Source organism: Zalophus californianus, chromosome 8 (assembly GCF_009762305.2).
Source record: "Zalophus californianus isolate mZalCal1 chromosome 8, mZalCal1.pri.v2, whole genome shotgun sequence".
Classification (NCBI taxonomy): Eukaryota; Metazoa; Chordata; class Mammalia; order Carnivora; family Otariidae; genus Zalophus; species Zalophus californianus.
Genome location: NC_045602.1, coordinates 129,942,492 through 129,961,486, shown reverse-complemented (window position 1 = coordinate 129,961,486; position 18,995 = coordinate 129,942,492). Strand labels below are relative to the sequence as shown.

At 49.6% G+C, this 18,995-nt stretch overlaps 1 protein-coding gene across 6 annotated transcripts in view; it reads left to right on the top strand.

The window, feature by feature from the left end:
- NFATC2 (nuclear factor of activated T cells 2) overlaps positions 1 to 18,995 on the top strand; it is a 137,614-nt gene that overhangs the window by 75,190 nt on the left and 43,429 nt on the right. For all 6 annotated transcript variants that reach the window (XR_003524841.1, XM_027623363.2, XM_027623362.2 and 3 more), the window contains exons 6-8: positions 1,917 to 2,057; positions 18,139 to 18,194; positions 18,594 to 18,720. Coding sequence is in view for 5 of the 6 variants with exons in the window: in XM_027623363.2 (XP_027479164.1) it covers positions 1,917 to 2,057; positions 18,139 to 18,194; positions 18,594 to 18,720 (324 nt within the window). In the remaining variant the exon portion in view is untranslated. The remainder of the gene's footprint in view (positions 1 to 1,916; positions 2,058 to 18,138; positions 18,195 to 18,593; positions 18,721 to 18,995) is intronic.

Genomic DNA, 18,995 nt, shown 5'->3' with positions numbered 1-18,995 from the left:
CCTTTTTACTATGTACTCTTAACTGGCAGCCCTTTGGAACAACACTGGCTAGCTGGTCCCCGGGCTGAGCCGGGCATGGGGCGAAACCAGCAGGGGATCATTGTGAGTCATTGGGTTGCACTTTCAAGGTGAGGTGCCCGGGAGCCTCTGGCTGGTCCACGGTGGACTCCTGAAGTGTTGCCAAGGGCATGGTTGCTCCTGAAGGAGCCGGTTTCAGGAGAGATGGAGGGGGTTGCTTGGCCACCTGGAGGTGCCGGCTGGCCGGGAGGGAAGGGTTAGGTTTGGGCCTCAGGCCTTGTGCGGCCGCTGCCTGCCATAGCTCCCGGATGGGGAGGGCCTCGGGCCCCTGGCACAGAAAGGGCTGGCCCTCGGCCCAGCTCTGGGGCTTGGGAGGGACGCCAGGAGCTGGGGCTGACTCACGAGGGGAGGACCAGCCTCTGCGGCCCACGCTGCTAAGGCGAGGCCTGAGCAGATGGGCCCCTCTCGCTGGCGGGGACGTGTTCCTCACCCTGCCTAGGAAAGGTGGCTGGAGAGGGTCTTCACTCTTTTCCTGTAGCCTGACCTTCCGAAAAATCGGTGGCTGGCTGGAATGTCCAAGGGATGGGGCTCTGGAGCTGGACAAACCAGCTTCTGAGGATTCAAATCTAAGTCCTACCACACACCCTTGGCCAAGGGGTGACCTGACTTCTGTTAGCTTGAGTTTTCTCCCTAGGCAAATGTGAATAATTTTAATCCTTCCTCCAAAAGTTGCTATGAGCATTCAAGTAGATCATCGTGGCTCAGCGCTTAGCATAATAGGACTGTCTTGTTTCTCCATCTTTCATTTATCGTAGACACAGGGGAGGATATAGGCATGTGTAGAGATCGATAGGTGGGTATATGTAATGTATTAAGATATATTGAGGTGTATCCGCATCGACCTCCATCCATCAATCCTTGCATCAGTCCATCCATCCTGAGTACCCCCTACTAGGTCCGAGGCACTGTTCCTGGCCCTGGGCTTACAGCAGTACACAAAGCTCCTTCCTGGGGCTCACATTCTAGTGGGGAGAGATTTGGAAGACAGGTGAACTAATAATTCAAGATAAAGGGGAGAGGAAGAGAGAGACACACAGACAGGGCGGGGACTGCTGTTTTAAACCTCAAGGCGGGAGGATGGAGGGATGGGGTAAGGAAGCCTCTCGGAGAAGGGGGTGGCAGAGGAGAAACCTACAGGAAGTGAGGAGGGGAGCCACACAGGTAATCAGGAAGAACTTTCCAGAGAGGGGGACTAGAAGGTGCAAGCGCTCAAAGATAGGAGTATGCGGGGTGTGTTTGAGAGACACTGAGAACATTCTAGAAGATTGGCTGGAACACAGTGAGTCGAGGCAGTGGGGTGGGGGTGGGGGTGTCCTAGAAAATGAGGTCAGAGAGGTGATGGGACAACATCATGCTGCTTCGAAGACCCAGTTTAGGATTGCCAGTGAATTCCCAAGCGAGTACGTCTAAACCCTGCAGGAGCTGGGTCCTGGCGTTTAGCAGGCATGATCCCTCACGTGTTTGTTGACATCAGTGCATGAGGAGACAGTACTCTCTGGCAAAGGGACTCTTATGCAAAAGCTGATTTGCCCTTTTTTAAAATAAAGATCAAATCTCATTCGCTTTGCCTCCCTATAAAGAGAACAGGCATCTATCCCTTGATTCACGAGAACGAACCGTGCTGTTAGAAGCAAACTAGCCCAAGTGACTTAGGGCACTTTTGCAGGAACGTGGCATTTCCAGAGTTCGCAGTTGCCGGGGCCGATGGCTCCATGTTTGCCATGACCACAGGTGACAGAGTGGGGGCAGAGCGTGTCTGGTTGCCGTGAAAGCAGAAAGCCCCTTTTGAGCGGACTTCTCCCTGCCATCCCAGTGACTTCTCTTTCTCTGGCCCTCAGCCCAGCGGTCTGCCCACGAGCTACCCATGGTGGAGAGACAAGACATCGACAGCTGCCTGGTTTACGGGGGCCAGCAGATGATCCTCACCGGACAGAACTTCACGGCCGAGTCCAAAGTCGTGTTTACTGAGAAGACCACAGGTCAGGGGGCTTTTTGAGCTCTTTCATTGTCTGCCAGCACCGTACCAAAGCACCACCTTTTTTCCTTCCAAACGGCACTGATTGGGGGGATCAGTTCTGTTGGGTAGGGCTTTCTAGTCTGCTCTTTTTACTCACGACGAGAAGCTTCCCAGACCTCCAGCAACTGATGTCGCTACAGTTCATGGTGGGTGAGTGTACCATGATGTGTCTTAGCTGGTCCTGGGTTGTTTTGTTGGATGATGAGGTTGACCCCCACCCCAAACTCTTTTTATTTTTTTTTAACTATTTTTTTTTTTTTTTACATAGGCAAAACTTTTCAACTTTTTACTATTATCCAAAAGGGAGGCCGTTCAACACGGCAAGTAAGTTTGCTCTGGCCCTGGGTCTCCCGGGTGCAGAGGCCCGGTTTGCCACTTGCTTGTTCTGTGATCTTAGGGGCATTACCTCCCCTTCTGTGTCTTCATTTCCTTATGTACAGAATGATGATAACAAAGGTTCTTGCCCCACAGTGTTGTCAAGAAGGCTAACTAGGTTAGCACATGTTGAGTAATTGTAAGAGCGCCGGGTTTCTCATGGGCCGATAAACATAAACTACTTACAATTTTATGACAAATTGTGCTGCAATGAATCTTCTAATGCTTGTAGGATTAATTAATCTTGTATACATGAGTGTCTGTCGTTGTGTACTCAGGGTTTATTCCTAAAGTGGGATTTTGGATAGTCATTTCGAGAGCTTTAATCACCTTCCAGAAATCTACAGATTGAAACTTCCATCAATACCATGTCAGGAATGGTTTCACCTCATCCCAGAAGTGCCATTTTTTTTTTAAAAATTAAAAAATACTTGCTGAATTGGTACTTCTCTTTACTACACACTCCTTTGCTATGACCGGTTTAATGCTTCTGTTTATTGGCCCTGTGTATTCTTTCTTCCATACACTGTCTGTCAATATCTTTTGCCAATGAGGACATGGTAAAAAGAGAATGATCTAAAGTAGGATAAATTTCAAGTTACGTAATTATTGGATAGTTATGAATGCTAGACCGATTTTTTTCTCTAATGGACCTGATTTCAGTAAGTTAATTCTAAGAGGATATTCATATTTGTTTGTTTAGTGTCCTTAGGATGACATGGAGACTATAATAGGCAGGTTGTCCGGTTGTGAGGATTGTGCACTGCACAAGGGCACCTCCTCTAGGGACTACCTTTCAAATGGGGTACATCATCAATTTGTGTATTAATAAGACAGCTGCTGGCAGGAGGAAGCAGGGTGTCTTGGGGAAGAGGTGTTTCTTCTCACTTCACACAACGCCTCCTCTTGGGGTGGGCTGGCTCTGTGACCAGGCGTGACATGAAGGAAGGCTGTGGCAGTGGGGGCTGGAGGTGGATGGGTGAATTTGGGAGTGGTTGAAAGGGTATGTGGTCAGTCACTGTGGATTTGAGGGACAGTGGTGGTGTAGTGAGGGGTTCGGCATGCAGACATTTACATGGATGCATTGCATTCTATCATATATTTGTCTAGTATTTTAGTTAGCCATTACTTTTTTTTTTTTACACCTTTGGCTGCTCCCAACTTTGTGCTATTATAAGTAACTCAGTGGTCAACATTCTCTACATCCCTTTTGTCAGCTAGATAAGAGCTCATGCTCTTCAGCCAAAACCCAGCTCCACTGTTTTCTAGCTGTGTGACCATGGGCAGGTTATTTAACCTCTCTGGGCAGTCGTTTTCTTGTCTGTATGACGAGGATGATGACAGTCCTACCTCATTGGGTGGTCATAGGATTAAGAATTTCTACATGTTAAGTACTTATAAAATGCTTGGGATATAGTGCTCAATATACATTAACTAATGCCATTTGGTATTATTTCCTAGGGTTAAGGCCTACCTGTGGTGTAGTGGCTTCATGGAGGCACGCACAATTTTAAGCATCTTGTGGGGAGGCTTACTTTTCAGATGGTGGAGCAGTGTAAAATACTCTCTACTGCAGGAATTTTCTAGGCTTTTGTAAATCAGAGAGCAAACCGATGTGGCTGGCACATTGTGATAAGCGGGCCGAGGTCAGGACAGAGAGGTTTCCCTGTGCCAGGTAGAGGAAAACTCAGAGTCTGTTTCAACTTGGAAAAGTTGTGTATTAATAAGGAAGAAGGAGTAATTAAGGAACTAATTAATAATTAAGGGATTACTAAGGAATCATAATAGCGACTGTCTGTGCTCTTTGATGGTCCCTGTCCATGGGGACTGTCTCCTCTAAGCCGGGGCCCGTGGGAGGCAGCCAGCCGAGCATGGAGAAGTGAGGGGGCTCACCCACGGGTAACGCCCAGCATTGTCCTCGTGTCCAACCTCCCTGGGCCTCAGTTTCCCTCTCTGTGAAATGAGGTACTAATGCCCCCCACCCCCCCGAGTTAAATGGAGTGCACACATAGGCGGTGTGCACTTAGGGCCCAGGGACTGCTCACTGAATGTATGATATGGTCTTTTTTTTTTTTTAAAGATTTTATTTATTTGACAGAGACACAGCGAGAGAGGGAACACAAGCAGGGGGAGTGGGAGAGGGAGAAGCAGGCTTCCCGCTGAGCGGGGAGCCCGATGCGGGGCTCGATCCCAGGGCCCTGGGATCATGACCTGAGGCGAAGGCAGACGCTTAACGACTGAGCCACCCAGGCGCCCCTGCTATCGTCTTTATGGTCAGAATTCTCATTGCTCTGGCCGTCGGCCTCATTGACTCGATGGTTGCAAGCATGGCTCTGAGCTCAGAAGGCCTGGGTGCAAATCCATGACGTGCATGTAGTAGCTTCGGCATCCTGGGTAAGTTACTTCACCTCTCTGAACCAGTGTTTCCTCTTTTGTAAAATACAGGGGATTTGCTTCTCTTGAGAGAAGAGGAGATGACACGAGTTGGGGGTGCAGATGAGTCTTTTTGCCTAGATCCTAGCACATTGTAGATGCTCACGAAACATTAGTTTTTACTGTTATTATTTTTAGGCTGTGGAAGAACAAAGATGAGCAAAATTTTATCTCATGGAACCAGGGGGACATTGAAAAACAATAAGTAATAATAATGAACTACGTGTCAGGCCTTGCTCTAAGCGCTTGATGTGTATTAACTAATCTGATTCCTCATGACAATCCTACCAGAGAACTTCTCTTCTCCTGACTTTCCTCATGAGAGACCGAGCACAGAGAGGTTAAGTAACTTAGTGAAGATCACACAGCTGGTCAATGGTGGTGCTGGGTTCGACCCCAGGCAGCCTGCCTGGCTCAAGAGTCTGCACCCTTGGCCGTGAGCTCTTCTGTTCTGAGGAAGCTCAGAACCAGGTTAATTTGACCGAAGACCCTTCAGCTGCTTTGAGCCACTGACGTGAGCTATTTTGTGGTGAAATAGACCCTTGGATTTTGTGGTGGGGTCACCGGGTTCGAGAGGACCTGTTCAGAGCCGTTTTGTGCCTAGCTTAAGGAATCCTGGGCAAACGGGGCTTCTGGATTGATGCCAGTAGAAAAGCAGGGGTCACAGAGATGCGCCTCACCCCCAGAGAAGTGGTGGGCTTCCCTCACGGGGTGTCTGGCTCCTCGGGGCCCCGACAGGCGGGGGGCTCGTCTTGCATTTGCGGGGAGCTGGTCTTGCTCTTTTGACCCCAAGCACTCGCCTCCCTGCCCGGGACTGCCTTCTGCAGGGGGAATCCCTGTTGCTCAACTTCGTTTTTCCAAAACGCATCCCCGTTCCCATCTCCATGGATAGCTGGGCTGGCGAGGGCGGTGGGGCGGGGCGGAGTGGAACGGGCTGAAGTTTTCCAAGGAAGGGGAACCCCAGCTGTTTCTCACATTAAGGCAAGGTGACAGCCTCCTGGGCTAATCTTAGCCCCCATGTTGGGTCATCGGCACCACCAGCTCCAACGTTCTTTTTATAGCTGTCGGCTGAAATGGGATTGGCAGCTTCCACTCCAGCGGGATGACAAATTGGAGAGCGATGGAAAAACAGTAGGAGAGGGGCAGCATGGTGCTTCTTAAGTTAGAAAAGCTTGGTATTTTGGAAAATGGCGTCTTATTTATAGCAGCAGTAATAATAATGACTATTATGTTATTTTTATTACTATTTTTAATTATTTTCATGACTTCCAGGAGACTGTATGATCTGGCCCTTGCCCATCCCTCTGAATTCAGCATTTTGGACTGTCCCCTCGCTCACTTGGCTGTAGGTACACCTGTCTTCACTCTGTCCTCAAGCACCCCATGCTGGTTTCTGCCTCAGGACCTTTGCTTTTGCTGTCCCCTCTTAGGATGTCCTTCCACCATTTCTTGACGAGGCTGCATCCTCCTGTGTCTTCAAGGCTCAGTGCAGAGGTGAATTTCTCAACAAGCCCCTCCTTGCCCATCTGCTCAGAAGTTGTTCAGCATCCTCTCCCCGCCAGAACCCTGTCACGTTCTGTCTCATTGTCCCGTTCTGTTTTCCCGGTGGCACCTCGCACTGCTGAAATTATCTTGCCTGTTGGTTTATTCATTTCTTATCTGGTCTCCCACACTAGACTCTTAGTTCCTTGAGGGTGGGGACTCGGTGTTTGCTGCTGTATCCGCAGCATCTACAACAATCCCTGGCACCTAGTGGGTGTTCGCTCATACTGTTGAATGGGTGTCTTCTCCTTTAATTGTCACATTGGCCCCAAGAGGCAGGTGACATGGTCCCCATTTACAGTTGGGGTAACTGAGGCACGTACAGGTCAAGCCACAGGCCCCAGGTCAGCCCGTAGCTGATGACAGAGCTGGAAACCCAAGCGGTGTTTATCATCAACACCCCCTGCCTCCCAAGGAAGCTCTCTAGTCACGTCCAGGAAGACAAAGAGAAACCAAACAGGATGATCAGGGTCTTTCCTATTTACCATCCTCAGTAATTGCCTAAAAGCCTTCATATATTCTCTGAAATTTTAAAAATGTGTAACCTTCCAGGCAAAGTTCAGGCGGAGAAGTCCAGGCTGTTCCTGACTTCAGCTGGTAACCCTGGCCCCCGGCCACCCAGGCCTCAGGCGGAGTTGGGGGTCCCAGCAAAACATTGCAAAACAGGAAAAAATCTAAGGACACAAAAATAAAAGTGATGTGGCAGCGGAAACAGGGTTGCCATGGCTCTGAGCGACTCGCCGCTTCTGGGTGGGATCCAATGTTTTGGAAGGTTCCTCCACATGACACAGGGTTTTGGAATTTTTCAGCTGGTAAATCTTTCTTAATTCAGGCCCCCGGCCCCAGCCAAGTAGCTCCCTGGCTCTCGGTGTCCTGCGGGGGTGTAGGTTGGAAACCTGCCTGCCTCGGATTACTCAGCTTTGAAACTTAAATTGTTGGAAGAGAATTTGTGTTTTGTTTTGCTGGACGATTTTCTTGGAACAGTCTGATGGCAGAGGCTCCCATCACCTGTTGAGAGGGCAAATTGATTTTTTAGAAAGGAGGCGTGGGTGGTGGAATTCCCTCTTTCCCACTGAGTCATCATATCCTAATATGAGTCATTTTATTACTTGGAGGTTCCCAAAGGTTGTATTTTGAGCTTTGTTTAATAAATATAAGTGCACATGCTTAAAATAATTTTCTTTTTTTTTTTTTTTTTTGCTAAATTAAGTATCTTTCCATGAATTAGTATCCTAGAAACCTTGGAACCACCTGAAAGAAGGCATCTGCTCCTGCCACCTGTTTTTCCTCTGCGGGTTTGGTTTTGCCCCGTGTGGCGTTTTCTCAAACAATAGACCTGGTGTGGGAGTCTCTCTAGACTGGGCTCCCCTTTGGGAAAGGTCAGACTTCCAGGCTGGGCTGGGGCATGACTAAGGCCCTGCAGACCTTTGCCCTCGGTGACTCACGTCCACAGTGTCCTCGGCCCCCTGGGCTGAAGCCCACCGCTTACACACAGCTGGCTGGGACGCAAAGCTCGCCTCCAAAGCCAGAGTCCAGGTCGCTGCCCCAAAACCCCACTGGAGATAGAGAAAATGGTCTCATTTTCCATCCCTTGCTTGTAAGGGCAGGCTTTTGGGCGAAAAAATCCTACAGTTCATTGTGTTTGGGAGCCTTTAAAAGAGGACACAGAGAGATGAGTTTTGTAGTTGCCTTGGGTTCAGGTGTTTCCACCATCAGACATTGTTCTTGGTGCCAACAGACCTTTGTGTAGATTGCAATTAGCAGGTTGAAGTCCCCCACCCCTGCCGCCACACACACCCACAAGAAGGTCATAATATCTTTTATTGATGAACACCCTTTTGTATTTTTTCTACATTTTTGGTGTCATACTCTTTTTAAAAAATAAAAATTGTATATATTTAAGGTATGAGCAGGCTGGATTTGGGATCATCTAGCAGACTTGGCTTGAAGTCTGGATAGGCCCCATATATATTATGTTTTTTGGGACTCAGTTTCCCCATCTCTGAAGTGGGGTTCCTGGTATTTCAGCAATGAAAAGAGAGCAAGGATCTAAAAGTGTCAGGCACATAGTAGGTGCTCAGAAGATGTCAGCTGACCTTCCATGTGCCCCCTGGGAGCTCAGTTTACTGAACATGGAACCAGGAAGACAGGGCCATGTTGGTTTCTTGTCTGAGAGAAGAGTCCTTCCGGGCACAGGTTAGCTTCTCTTCTTATCCCCCAAGCCATCCCACACCCGCTCATGGCCTCACCGAGTTGCTGGAGGGAGCTTGACTGATGGCGGCCACTCCCTGCCCCCCATCTTACTGGTGGGGAGGCTGACTCACGTGGTGAGGTTGACAGACTTCCTCGAGGTGGTAGAGCTTGTGGGTGGAGGGCTGGGTCCCAAACCCCTACTTCCCGGTTCCCAGAGTGACGGGCTGGATGCAATGGCTGGGGGGCATCCGTAGGTGACTGCTCATCACTAAGAAGAGTTGCCTCTGCAGGGGGGTGAAAGATGGGCAGAAGCCCAGCCTCTGTGGAAAACAACCCAGTGATGCTCTTTCAGCCTCTCTCTGCTTGCTCAACCCCAGGGCTTCCATAGTGCTCCCTGGGTATTTACTGAACACCTACTAGGTGCAGGTACTGCGCCAGGCACGGGGGACCCATTACAGCGGAGGTCCCTGCTCTCAGCAGGTGGACAGTCTCAAGCTTGTTCACGAGCAGGCTATTCTGAGACAGAGAAAGTGCTCTGAAGGGAGTGAAACCAGGTCAGAGGAGCTAGACAAAGGGCTTGGAGGTAGGTGGAAAAATATAGGAGGCTCAGTGAAATTCAGATCTCAGACAACGTTATGTCTGTAGTATGCGTGTGTCCCATGCAATGGCACAGGATTTGGGGCATACTTGTAGTAAAAAAGGAGGTCACTGATTTCTGAAAATCAAATTTAACTAGACATCCTGTATTTTTATTTGTTAAATCTGGCAACCCTGGAGAGTGGGATCAGGGAGGGCTTCCCTGAGGAGGTGGCTTCGAACAGAGGCCTAAAGGCAGAAAAGAGGGAGCTGCACAGACTGTCGGAAGAGGGTCTCAGGCAGAAATAACCACCCAGTCCCAGCATGGGGATGAGCCTGGGGTGTTTGAGGAAATGAAAGCAGGCCCAGGCCGCCAGGGCAGCGTGAGAGCGGGGGTGGGGGGGGATGGCACCAACCAAGGCTGGAGGGGTCCCTGGGGTGGGACAGGGGTGCGAGGGGCTCAGGTCATGCCCGGGTTTGTAGGCACAGAGAAGAGTTTGGATTTTGTTACGAAAGCAACTAGGAGCTCTTGTCCTAAGCAGGGGAGTGACATGATCTAATTTTATATCGTTGAGATTGTTTTGGCAATCTGGATGAAGAATGGACTCGGGTCGGGGGGACAAGTGGAAGGTGCGGTGAGCCGCCACTGCAGTTGCCTAGGTTGGGGACGGAAGTGAGGGGGCTGAGCCCATGGAGGAGGTCGTGGGGCATCGGGAGAGAAGTGGGGTGTTGGGAATCAAGACATTTCCTCTTCACCGCCCAGCAAGCACATTTGGGCAGTTGTACCATTGCAGTGGGTGGAAATCCTCAGCTCTGGAACCCTCCTGCCCGCCCCCGCCCCCCGCCGCCCCCATCTGCTCGGCTCATTAAGCCCCCACACCCAGGGAGTATGCATTTTTCTGCTAGTTAGCAGTCGTAAAGGGCAGACTAGAAGGACTTCAGCCATCTTCATTTAGCTAATTTTAAAAGCAGGGCCAGGACTGGGAAGCATCACACATGATTTCCTAACACAAACTGACACTTTGATTTCCTCCCTGTTTGCCTGGAGCCCAGGGGTGTGCTCACGACCCACGTGAGGACGGATTCGCTCTCCTCCTTCTGAAAGCTCCCTTATTTCTCCTTCAAGTGCTGACAGGAGCCCGTGGCTCATCCAGGCTGACTGCTAAGACCTCAGCCCAGACCTGATGCCAGCCCTCCTGCTTCCTGATGCTTTGGCTTCAAGAGCTGTTCCCAAAGTGGACAATAAAACAACAGCAGGGTAGGGGCCACGGGGCCAAGCCACCACCAAGGCTAGAATGTTTGTTGAACCATGCACAGCCCCCACCCCGTGCTTTTTTGTTCTTGCAAAGTCTTGCTAAGTCTTCTCTAGACCCAGCCCCTTTGCCCAAAGAACCTGGCTCTTTTCTCTTCCCCTCTGAGTAAGACTTGGAAGGGCCCTTTCCATGCTGGCTGCCAGTCCCTTTTAATTTAGGACGGGGGAAGTTTGCCCAAACATCTGCTCAAGGGACTGAAGTCCTTCATTTCATCTCAGCCCAGAGCAGTAGAAGCAGACTTGGTCATCTTGGGCCTCTTCTGTTCTGGGCAGGTTTTCCCAGAGTCCCGGACCTGGGGCCTGGGTCGGGAGGTGGGCTGCAGACAACTCGGCTCGGTTGCTTGCATTGCACGTGAGTCAATGTCTGCACCATTCTTCCAGGTGCCTTCCCCATCACTCAGTTTCCAAAAAGGATTCTTCACAAAGGGTTCGGCAATCTCTCCTTGTGGGGTCTTTTTGCTGGTGAGGCCAGTGGTCTGGCTGTGGGCCAAGCCCTGGGAAATCCTGAGGTCACTTTGTTCATTTAGTCCACTGGTGTTTACTGAGCGCTTGTTGCGCGCCGGACATGGTAGTGCTGGGATGAAGCAGAGAATAAGACGGGTGCATGGTGCTGCCTTCCGGAAGTCCACGGCCTAGCAGGGGCAGGAGACAGAAAACCAGTAGGCTGAGAAAATGAAGTCAGAGGATGGAAGGGGAGGGGGACAGGTCAAGGGGGACCTCCCCGAATTGGGCCAGAAGGCTGGGAAGGCGCTGGTCTGAATAAGGTCTGCAGAAGAGCAAGTGTGGTTGTTGGGGGGAGATCGAGAAGGCCAGTGTGGCTGGAGGGAAACTGAGGAAGTCCCCGTCCCAGGAGAGGTGAAGAACCTTGGGTCCTCACTTGGGAGCTCTGGTGGGCCTGTCCAGAGCAGGACGGCATGTGTGGCTCGTACCATGGTCCCAGCAACAAGCACAGGGCCTTCTGTGCAGTGGGAGCTTGGTCAGTGTTGCTGGTCCATGCCTGGCTTCCATCTGAGACCATGGCCCCAGAGGGCCCCTGGGAGACAAGCAGATCAACAGGCAGTTGCAATGTACTTTTTCCTCAAGAGAAAAGCTTTATCTTAAAAAACACTAAAAAATGCATGCAATGTGGAGCTCTCCTGGGTGGTGCAATCAGTTAAGTGTCCAACTCTTCGTTTCAGCTCAGGTTGTGATCTCAGGGCTGTGAGATCGAGCCCCGAGTTGGGCTCCGCACTCAGCCCAGAGTCTGCTTGAGATTCTCTCTCCTTCTCCCTCTGCCCCTACACCCTGCACTCTCTCTCTCTAAAATAAATAAAATAAATCTTTGAAAAAAATGCAGGCAGTGTACTTCTACCCAGTTTCTTGGATGGCGTTATAGGAGATGTGGATGTCTGGGCTGGTCCGTCCCGCCCAGCCACAGGGGTGTAACCACGTGGGCAGTGTGGGACATGTGTTTGCTGAGTTTGTGCCACACACACTGGGCTGTAGTACTTACCAGTTCCTGCTTTTTAATATAACAGGGATACGTTTCCAGGGCTGAGAATAAGATCATGCTCATTCTAAGTGCTGCCAGTGTTCCCTAGACCTAATCTGATTTTCTGTACCGGAGATGGAGGGCCCATCATTACCATAGCCCCCTATCAGTGAATACTTTCTATGGCCATTTTATCTATTCACAATGAGAGATGTAATGCAATGCAATGAAACAAGGAACTGGGACACCCACCAGAACACTTGGGTCAAGATGACCCGCCAGTTCTTCCTCGCCAGAGTCAGACCCATGGGACACCAAATTCTCAAATATTAATAGCAGTACTCACTATGGGCTGAGCATTTTGCTAAGCATTTTGCATATAATCTACTTGAATTTTTGCCAAGTCTTTGAAGTCAGTGAATGAACTCAACCCTTTTGCTTATGAGGAAACTAAGGCACAGAGAGGTTAAGCTACCACTCACAGGCCACACAGCAAGTAAAGAGCAATGATTGAGCTTGAACCCAGAGGGAGGGAGTTCAGGCAGAGAGTCCTGCCAGCATTTATGGTGAGTTCCTCTGCCTCCTGGAAGCTCAGTTCAGAGGATGGGATCAGCGTGTTCTCTTGGTGAAACCCCAGGACTGTGTGCTGCGGCAGGCAGGGTGGGGGGAGGGAAGACCAGCCCAAGGAAATGGTCTTGAGGTATTTTGTAAACCACACAGTTCCCATAAAGACCAGTTCCCTGGAGTGTGCCTTCCACATTTTACCTAAAATTGGGGACGGCAGTGTCAGCTTTCAGTTCCTGTTGTTGGGAACTCAGGGCAGCCTCCACTTGAGATGCACAACAAGGCTAGACTCTTAAAGCTGCCCTCTGGGCTTAAAGACAAAAGGAAGAAGGTAGGCCCCTGGGTTTGGCTCATGCTTTAGGTTTTTGGTTTCTTAAAAAAAGATTTATTTATTTATTTTAGAGAGAGAGCATGTACACACAGCGGGGAGGGGGCAGAGGGAGAGAGAGAATCTTAAGCAGACTCCCTGCTCTGTGCAGAGCCCGATGCGGGGCTCGATCTCACAACCTGGAGATCAAGACCTGAGCCGAAACCAAGAGTCAGACGCTTAACCGACTGAGCCACCCAGGCGCCCCATGATTTAGGTTTTGATTTTTCATTCCTGTGAGCTCGCTGTCTTTTTAAAAGTTGAGGTAATGGTGAAAAGACCCATTTGAAAGGAAAGCAGTCGGGCACCGTGTCCACCTGCCTCTTAGATGTCGTCCCTTTGTGAATTCCTTCTGCTCATGCCTGCAGGGCAGAGTATGTATAATTTATAATTATAATCAGAGAATGTGTATTATTTTCTGATTAGAATATGCTTGTGGTTTTCTCAATAATGACACATTGTGGAATATATGCAAAAAATGATAAGACAATATTGAAATAATATGTTGCCATGAGCCATAATAATTATGCTCACCAACATCTGCCACACATTTATCCTGTACCGTGTGTCTGTCTGGGAACGAACCTATGGGGTATATAGGTCCTGTGATTGTTCCCGTGTTTTGGATAAGAGGCTGAGAGAGGTAAAGTGCCTTATCTGAGCATACACAGCGAATAGGGCCTGTGGCCTGTAGGGTGGCCTAGAGGTTTTTTTTCATTAAGTGCTGCCATTTCAAAATGAGATTTCACTAAAAATGCAGGGATTCCAAGCTGGGTCTACTCTGGAGTTCGGGGTTTGCAGGAATGAAACGGACAGCACTGTGGTGCCACAGAGGGGAAGTCTGTTCTGGCCACAGAACGTGCCCAAGACGGCTCGGGTTACAGTAGTCACGTAGCTGAAGGCCCCACAGACCCTGGAGTGAGCAGGCAGTGCCCCCTAGACCCCATGGGCTTTTTTCTTCCTTGATCTGCTGTCCACAGAACTCTAGGAGCCGGGCGGTATGGAGGTCCCCCGAGGCCAGGGGTGAGGCCGCCCGCGGGCCGTCTTGCTGAAGAGGACTTTGGGGAAGGCCTGCTTGGCGGGTCCTGTTTGCTCTGCCTGGAGCCCAGAGGAAGGGGGCAGGAAGGAGGGAGAGTTTTTAAGTGAGTGGCCGTTATAGGGACATCCCTCTGCTGAGAAGCTGCCAACCAAGAGAATATTGGGTGGTGGTGTTTTCTGGCCAAAATGTTGTGCAGTCCTGGGGAAAATCTCAGCTACATTCCAGCGGAGGGGGAATGTAGCAGAAACCTGACCATCTTCCTCCCTATGCTGTGCGACGTGGTGCTTTCCTCTCTCAGAGGCTCCCCGCCCCCCCCCCCCCCCCCCCCCCCCCCGGGGCCGGGTATGGGAAGTAAAGGAGAGATGTGGGGGCTGGGGAGGTGGTGCTGTGGTTGAAGTGGGGATCACGGCACTGTCTGAAGAGGCCAGGGTCTTGTGTGGGTGCCCAGAATGGTCAGATCGTCTGAATTGGTTTTTTTTTTCCAAGAGCAAAATCTGCATTTTTAGGTGAAATCTCATCTTGAAACGGCAGCAGCTGATGAAAAAAACCTCCAAAAAAGCCACCCCACCCTACAGGCCACAAAACAGGCCTGGTCTCTAGGGTGAGGCCAATGGCTTTAAAAAAAAAAAAAAATTGTGGTAAAATATGCATGTTACAATATTGATCATTGTAACTGTTTGTAAGTGAACCCTTCAGTGGCATTAAATCTCTCACAGTATCGTACCACCATTGTTACCACTATCCATTTTCAGGACATTCTCATTTGTCCAAAACAGAAGCTGTGTCCCCATTAAATAGTAACACCCCCCCCCATCCTCCCCCACGGCCTCTGGTAACCTGCGTTCTTTCTGTGTCTGAATTTGCCTATTCTATGTACCTCCTGTAGGTGGGATTATGTAATACTGTCCTGGGTTGGGCCTGTTTCACTCAGCATCATGTGTTCAAGGTCGATCTGTGTTGTGGCGCGTGTCAGAATTCGCTGTGACGCCGTGTCACTGTATGTATGAGTAGACCACCTTCTGTTGATCCATTTGTCTGTTGATGGACCTCTCTGCCTTCCCTGAAGAAGCATTCTGCCCCAGCAAATACTTAGATCATGACTATCCTTTATTGCAAGGATCTTAATTCCGATCGTGCTGACCGATGGCTGAGCACTAGGGTATGGAATAAGGGATACATGGCCTTTGAGGGCAGTGGGGGAGGCAAACACATGCTTGCACGGAGAGAGCAGTGGTGGTGGGGTTGCCCGGGGTGCTGTGGACGCCATGGGCACTGGGGCTTGGCTTCCCCGGGAGAGACTGCAGCTCAGTCTCGAAGGATGAGCTGCCCAGAGCGCCTGCCCCGTGTCCTTCATTCACTTGGCGGAGGAGGAACACAGGGATCTGAAACCATGTGACCATGAACCAGGAGCCCTGGTTCTAGGCTCGGCTGCCTGGGCTCAGATCTGCCTTCCCCTCCCATAGCTGTGCATCCCGGGGCCAGGGCCTGAGTGTCCTCACCTATCCAGTGGGGTGGGGGATGATCGGACCTGTGGCATAAGCTTGTTATATGGATTAGACCTGTCCAGACCTGCCAGGTGTTTTGAGTGGTGCTTTGCATACAGACCGTGCTCAGAAGCAAGAGCTGTCATTCCTCCTGGGGGCAGGGTTGTGACAATGGGCCTGTGGAGGCTGGAACAGGTCGTGTGGGACCTTCAGGCCAGCTGTGCTTGCTTAGATGCTATCTGGAGGCACAGGGGGAACAGGGACGAACCTTTGTGGTGGATATGACCCTGCAAAGATCTCACCTGCGTAGGACTTTTCCTTGGCCTCCCAGGAAGCTGGTCACCCTGTCTCTGCTTAATGACCTTGAGCTTTTCTCCTCAAAAGCATCTCTTTCATTATTGGAGTGTGCCAATTGTTGTTTAAGGACTGTGATTTCATGACTCCTCTTCCTGCCTTTGGACAAAACCTGTTCCTTCTCTGGGCCTCAGTTTCCCCATCTGATGGTGTTGGGCTGGCTAATTCCTAAGGGTAGTCCCAAGCGCCTGTGCACTGGAATTCTGTGGCTCTTAGTGGGTGGAGTTTTACTTATGTACACCCACCAGAGATGGACAAAAGGTGAAAGTGAAGGAGAAGGGCTCCCTCTCATTTCTCTTGGGTTCCTGGACCAGGAGAAGAGACTCCGTGAGAATCCTCTTCCTGGGGGCGTGCCTTTCATCAACTGCCATTTTGTGCTTCGCCTCTCACTCCTGGCATGAGTTGGGAAGAGAGCTGGGGATGGAGACTCTATGGCCCCAGCTTGGTACGTCCTGATCCCTTTTCCAGATGCTTCTTTCTCTCTTTCCTCCCAATTATGAGACTCCTGAAAATGATCCTTTCTTTTCAGAGTGGGTCAGAGTCCTGTGGGGAAATGAGCTGAACTAGGAAGGGACCCAGATATTTATTGGTGACAGAACTCAGTTCAGCCAATGAGAGCCTGGGAGGAGGTGGTACACCGGATATCAACACGTTATTGTTTATCGTCTGTTTCCTCCATTCATTTATTACTTGATCTTCTGACTTAGAGCTTGCACTGCAGTTAGTGAATAAGAATGCCCTTCTTGACATGGACCCACGCCTCGCTTGTAACCACCACCCGAAAGACAGACGTATGTCTCTGGTGGATGACTTTTGACCTGTCTTTGATAAAGGGGTGAGAATTTTCTCTGACTGGTTCTGTCCAGGGCCTTTCACGTGGAAAGTACTGTGTCTTGATGACACAGTGTTGGGTGTTGGGGAGATAGTGGTGACTTGAACTTGGTCCCTTCCATCATGGTGAGAGTTGGTACCTTGACCACATTTTCCCTCTTCCCTTTTGACAGAAACCCATGTCTCCCTTAATCATTTCCGGAGTCTAATAGAACTCTAAGGCCACGACTTGCAGACATACTCATTACTCAGGGCTCCAGCTAGCTCATTGCCTATGTGTTGTTAGGATCATCTATACCGCATCAACTTTGGTAGCAATCACAGGACTTTATTAATTATTATTTGGGGAAATATGTTCTGTACTAGGAAGTTCAAATAATGCTTGGAAACCAGATTTCTTTGTGTGAACCTTAAGAGCCAAGCCTATAGATTCATATCTAACCTATCACCGAAGATGTTAATAGTTGTGCTTTAAAGCAGGGGAGAGGGGTTCTGTGGCCAAATGTTGGGACATGGTGCTTACCCCAGCCCACCTTGGAGAGTTACCCTGCCTGTGAGCAGATTAAAGGCTCTGAGAGGTCCTGCCGTAAAGAAACCTATTTGACATTGATTCAGCGTTTTCCAAATGCTTATTAGCTTTAGAATTTGTTTCTTGCCCTCATAAACCCATTTAATATTCTTCAGAGCCAGCCTTCCACAAAGCACCCTGGAAACACTTGTGGAAATGATTTGTTTCAGCCGAAAACGGCCCAATGGCCAATGTAGATGGTCAGAAAAAGAAATCTGTTATTTGCAAATGCAGAGTTTCATTTGACTCGTTGGCCCCAAACTGAGGAACTAGTGCACTTCTCCAAGGAAGGAGAGTTCACTTCTGAGCAAAACCTCTCATCGATTCTTGTAATGAGTCATGTGAAATCCAGACCGTTGACTGGAAGGTGGGGGGTGGGTTCCTACGTGTCCCCCCTCTCCAAGGGCTCAAGAGGTAGGACATTGTTTCAGGCTCTTAGGGTGGAATATGTGAGCCACTTGTGTTCTCAGACGATCAAGAAGCCATGTCGGGGGCAGCCAGTGATCTGTAATAGGGCCCCTGTGACCTTCTTGGCATGTGCAGGACACCTTGGAAATAGTCTTTGGTTGAACAAAGCATATAGTGAAGTGTCATGTATAACGGTCTCTCTTTTTTTAAAGAAAGCTACAAGAGACATTCAAACGTAATAGCCGTGGGATGATGGGCAATTTCTGTTCTTTTCCTTTTCCTTGTTACCTCCTGGTGCCCAGGATTCTATTGTTGATATACATTCCCATTGGAAAAAGAAATATACACAAATATAAATAAAAATACACGTCTGTTCAAATAGACACACATAACACAAACACACGTATACACCTTGCTGAAATGATAGGATGCATAAACTAAGATAAATGTAAGTTGGTGAGTTTTGGTCTTAAATCTTTGGTTTCTAATAGTTCCTTCAAAGTGTGTCCTTTTTTAATTTTTCCAGATGGGCAGCAAATTTGGGAGATGGAAGCTACGGTGGATAAAGACAAGAGCCAGCCTGTAAGCACCTGGACGGGACGACTGAGCGCCCTGTCATGTCCCCCTCCCGCCTCCCTCGTGCTCTCTTTCCTTGCTTTTTTCCTCCTTCGTCCAAGTCCCAGAGCTTTGGAGCTAACAGGCACTCAGTAGGTATTGAGTGGACACATCAATTGAACATTTATTGGGCACCAGGCCCTCTGATTTGTAACTGTGGCATTGTGATAGACTTTGGGAGAGTAAGTGGCAATCCTTTGTTCACCCACAGCTGGAAGGTCAAGTGCCTCTTAGATAGAATCTCGCTTATAAACGTACAGAACGTGTCTTGACTCCTTTGAGAGGAGCTGGCTTGATGTGCTTGGGGCCTTGCGTAGGAATGTAGGCATTGTTGCAGTTAAGTTGATGATAGCTCCTTCCTTCCAGAACATGCTTTTTGTTGAGATCCCTGAGTATCGAAACAAGCACATCCGTGCATCGGTGAAGGTGAACTTCTACGTCATCAATGGGAAAAGAAAACGAAGTCAGCCTCAGCACTTTACCTACCACCCAGGTAAGAAATCTTCTCTGGAGGCCGCTTCGGTGTTGAGAGGTGAGGTAGGACATTATCCTCAGGTGAGGACACATGAGGTCTGCTCCCAGCTGGGTGACCTTGGGCAGGGGACTCAACCTCTTGGAGCCTCCATTTCCTCATCTGTCAAATGGCACCTTCCTTATAAGACTTAAAGAAATCAAATGCACGTAACGTGCTTAGCACAGCGCACGGTAAGCAGATATGAACGATATTAGCTATTACTAATATTTTTCTTCCCGGGGGGGAGGCAGACG